Source organism: Echinops telfairi, unplaced genomic scaffold (assembly GCF_000313985.2).
Source record: "Echinops telfairi isolate 266 unplaced genomic scaffold, ASM31398v2 ScPeMD7_8;HRSCAF=38, whole genome shotgun sequence".
Taxonomy (NCBI): domain Eukaryota; kingdom Metazoa; phylum Chordata; class Mammalia; order Afrosoricida; family Tenrecidae; genus Echinops; species Echinops telfairi.
Window position 1 is genome coordinate 14,127,110 of NW_022103905.1, and position 1,662 is coordinate 14,128,771.

The following is a 1,662-nucleotide window of genomic DNA, read 5'->3' on the forward strand; positions in this document are numbered from 1 at the left end:
AAGCATCAAAGAACTAGAGGAAAGTTATGTGTTTCATTGGTGCTATACTGCACCCTGACTGGCTCATCTCTTCCCTGTGACCCCTCTGTGAGGAGATGTCCAATTGCCTACAGATGAGCATTGGGTCTCCACTCCATGCACCCTCATTCACCTTGGGTATGGTTTTATTCTGGGTCTTAGATTAAGGTGACCAGATGTCCTGCTTCTGGCGGGACAGTCCCAATATTTAACAATTTTTCCCGCGTCCCGCAGCATTTTTAAAAAGGCCCAATTTTTTGAAAGAATGCACAAAAAGCTAAGGTATAAGGTTTTCAGCAGCCGTGTGGATATTTCGCCAGGATATGAGTTTTATCAATGGTGTCCCGCTTTTGTCTCACTTCACCAATGTTAAAATCTAGTCACCTTATCTTAGATGCCTGATACCTGATCCCCCCGACACCTCATGATCACACAGGCTGGTGTGCTTCTTCCATGTGGACTTAGTTTCTTCTGAGTTAGAGGGCCGCTTGTTTATCTTCAAGCCTTTAAGACGCTAGAGGCTCTATCTTTTAATAGCTGGGCACCATCAGCTTTTTTCACCACATTTGCTTATGCACCCACTTTGTACATGACCATTTTCAAGGAGCCATTCTAACCACTCCAAACCATCTTTCAAAGCAGGATTCCCAACCTCCTTCCCCTCACTGCTCTCCTGACTTCCTATTGCACACAAGCACGGTCTAACTTACCAACCGATTTTCATCAAACACTTCAAAAAGGAGCCGGTGCTGCTGCGGATGGACCTAGGTAAAGAAAACATGTTTCTTTAAAAACAGGAGGATATCGGTTCACAGAGACTGTGAAATAAATAGAGGGATTATTTGCAACTTCTAAATTCCGGTTACTTAGAATATTTTTTAAATGATGTGGAAGTTCTAAGACAGAAACATACGAGTCATGTGCCACCGATTTTCCAATGCCCTGACTATGACAACATGGATTGTCTAAGTCATTTATAGTTCTTTTTCTAAAACAGGAAAATTAAATATCAAAAAAGAAAATGAAATACAGTATATGGAAGCACTTAAAATACAAATGCCTTTGCCGTCTGTTGGTTGATCTCAACTCCTGGGGACCTCACGTGTACGGAGTACTGGTAGATCTCCTCCACAGGTTTCAAGGCTGTGACCTGAGGGCCTGGCTCTCAGCCTTTCTAATGCCGGGACCCTTTCATACAGTTCCTCATGTTGTGGAGACCCCCCAACCATAAAATTATTTTTGTTGCTACTTCATAACTGTTATTTTGCTCCTGTTATGAATCAGGCGACCCCTGTGAAAGGGTCGTTCAACCCCAAAATGCTTGGTGTGTGGGTTCAAATTGCCAATCTTTCCGCTAGCTGTTTGGGTCACCCATGGACTTCAAAATATGGATGTTAACTTAATCTTCTTAACTTTAGTCATTTTTCATTTTTTAGGTTCAATTACTCAAAGTAGATGCTGGATTTTATGGAAACCAGTGCCCTGAATCATTTCAGCCCTTGTTTGATAAGAACCATTATTTCTTTTCTAAAACTATATAAAGAACCAAAAAGTATACAGTGAGTCTTCTTTTGCTATTTATTATCACGGCACATGAGTAAAATTTAATGTACTTTATGTTTCAAACTGGATGCCTTCATTTTG

At 41.1% G+C, this 1,662-nt stretch overlaps 1 protein-coding gene across 1 annotated transcript in view; it reads right to left on the reverse strand.

Moving 5' to 3' along the window:
- The window catches only part of LOC101641641 (E3 ubiquitin-protein ligase NEDD4-like), a 43,178-nt gene that overhangs the window by 5,341 nt on the left and 36,175 nt on the right, over window positions 1-1,662 (reverse strand). Inside the window, exon 5 of the mRNA XM_013006346.1 lies at window positions 729-782. Within this exon, the coding sequence (XP_012861800.1) occupies window positions 729-782 (54 nt within the window). The remainder of the gene's footprint in view (window positions 1-728; window positions 783-1,662) is intronic.